The 2,501-nt window shown below is 37.6% G+C and overlaps 1 protein-coding gene across 1 annotated transcript; it reads right to left on the bottom strand.

The window, feature by feature from the left end:
* Nucleotides 1-249: 249 nt before the first annotated feature.
* LOC143602878 (uncharacterized) lies at nucleotides 250-903 on the bottom strand. The gene has a single exon (XM_077079856.1). It carries the CDS (start codon nucleotides 901-903, stop codon nucleotides 250-252), a length of 654 nt encoding a protein of 217 aa, XP_076935971.1.
* Nucleotides 904-2,501: the final 1,598 nt, after the last annotated feature.

Raw genomic sequence — 2,501 nt, 5'->3', positions numbered from 1 at the left:
TGAGAATAATGCTTGGTAATCAGATCCATGACCTCCATTTCCACCAACAAAAGGTGCATGTCTACTTGCCATTGAGGCCGAATCATTATCTATGAGATGGACATTGAACCTTCCTTGACTACTTGAGCTACCACCAACAAAGCCTTTTGGTGCATCACCAACATGTTCATTTGGTTCTTCAATGATTGGAATTTGTTGTTGGTTTTTCATAGACATGTTTCCCATAGGAGCAATAAGTGCATTAGACACTTAGAAACAAGGTTTGTCTTCTATTATCATCTCATTTTCTATCATTTCAATTTCAGCGGCTTGGAGAAAGCAGACCACATCATCAAGCTTCAATTCTTCATAATTCGGTTTCTGTCTGATGAACTTGCTTGCTGTGTACCATTCTTTTGACAGAGATGACAGTAACTTTATGGTTAAGTCCAAATCAGTGACCACATAGTCAGTAGTCCTTATCTCATTGACTATAGCAAGGTATCTCTCCAAAACTGACTTCAGCCTCTCACCATCTTTGTATTTGAATCTATCCAGCTGCTGCTTAAGCCTCTCATTCTTGATTTTCTTTAATTCAGAGTTGCCTTCAAACATTTCCAGAATGGCATCGTACATGGCTTTAGTAGTGGCATGGTGAGCCACCTTAGTCAGAATTTCCCATGGCAGGCCCAATTTTAACATAGCAAGAGCTCTGTCATCCACTTTCCTCATTCTTGCTTCAACAACTTGGTTGGCATTTGTTCCATTAGGTACATATGGCCCATTCTTGATGGAATTCCACATGTCTAATTCATTGTAGCAAACTTCAGTTTCAAAAAGAACTTTCCACTTTATGTAGTTTTCCTGTCCATATAACCTTGGAATGTTGTTAGTTGAGACCCCTTGCTCATCATAACCAGACATTTTGAGATTTTAAAATGTTCTGATAAAACAGAGATAAACAGTTGATAAATTTAAACAAATTTTAAAATTTTCTTAAGAAATAATCAGATCTGTAGATAAAATCTTTAGATTTGATGAATCTAGTCAGATTGGAGCAAGATCTTAAGCAAAAATTAAAAATTTAATTCAGAAGAGAGAAAGAAAACACCAAAATATTGTGGATCTTGAAGAACCGAGTTGTTGACGTCAGATTTCAATGAAAAAGTGTCCTGCTTACGTTATTCTTCGTCTTCAGATCTGCAACAGTTCTTAACCTTAATAGCAGCAAAAAGCTCTTATACCACTTGTCAGTCCCTCTCAATAAGATATTTCTCATGATTATGTCGCAACCCACACTATAAAGTGTTGGCAAGAAGGTTAACGATCAACTATATAAGGTAAGAACAATAGTATTTAACGGCGGAATCACTAACACACTATTTGTTGCACAATAAACGCTAAGGTAACACACACAAAAATTAACTCAAAAGATTTCCATTTATAGAAAGATTCATACAAATGCAAATCGATTAGGGTTTCTGTAAGGAATGTTTATCCGTACAAATCAGCCGTCACACTCAAGGTAAGGAATATTTCAGGTTATCTTGTCGTTGTTAGCCTTATCGTTAGGAGGCGTGCCCTAGATAATTCTATTTATAGGCCTGTCTCCTGACAGCTGTTATTCCTTCTAGAAACCCTAATCATTGTTACATAATCAGAAAACATATTACAAAAGATTCTAAGAGTAAAACAGGTCTTCGAGTAAGCTTTGCAACTTTTGTCTTCTTCGAGCAGACCTGGTAACCAAAGTGTGCTGGGGAACAGTTCTCCGGGTAGACTTTACTCAGAATATTTTCCTTAGAAAATATTCACATAGCAGACTTCAATCTTCTTGACCATAGCAAACTTTGCTCGATATGGTCTTAAGATCAAACTGTTCTTCATGAATCCCTTCAACTCTTTGTTAATGGATAACTTATTAAGCAAACTGAAGTGTGCTGGTAACACTGTTTGACTTGTGCTGGTAGCACTGTAGCTTTCTCGGAGTTGAACCTTGCTTGAGAAAGTCCTTAGAATATTTCTTGATCAACTTTTTTTCAAGCATACTCGGACCACTGTTTATTGAAGAACCTTGCTAGATCTTCCAAATACTTAGCTTCAGAATCTTGGTTAGCCAAGAGCTTATTCAGAAGCAAACCTTGCTTGGCTTTGAAGATCAACCTTGCTAGACATAGTGAACCCTGCTCGGATTGTCACTAAAGAAGACTTCAAGAAGATAACTTTGCCCGAAAGGCAAAATACCTTGCTAGGCTTAAGTAAAAGCTTGCTCGAATGTCCAAATGTGCCCGATGTTCATACTTAGCCATTATCAGGGAGGTTGAGAAGATTCTAATCTTCGTTAATCCATTTCTCATCCCAACACTACCCTTGCTGTACCTCGTACTAAATTTTCTCGACATTTTTTCATCGAAGTCGCCAATGGTAGTTCTATCACCATCGATTAGGTTATCCGCAATTGCATCCTCACTTTTTGCAAGCGTAAATTCTCGATCGACCTCATCCCAATGAAAATGGGAAGC

This window comes from Bidens hawaiensis, unplaced genomic scaffold (genome assembly GCF_021521415.1).
Source record: "Bidens hawaiensis isolate Kalapana, Puna unplaced genomic scaffold, B.hawaiensis_p1.1 tig00059996_1, whole genome shotgun sequence".
Taxonomy (NCBI): Eukaryota; Viridiplantae; Streptophyta; class Magnoliopsida; order Asterales; family Asteraceae; genus Bidens; species Bidens hawaiensis.
Note: the sequence above shows the minus strand (reverse complement) of the source record. Positions and strands in the feature narration are given on the sequence as shown.

What these genes read in the sequence shown, in the direction of transcription:
- LOC143602878 (XM_077079856.1), bottom strand. Translation starts at nt 903, where the DNA reads ATGTCTGGTTATGATGAGCAAGGGGTCTCAACTAACAACATTCCAAGG.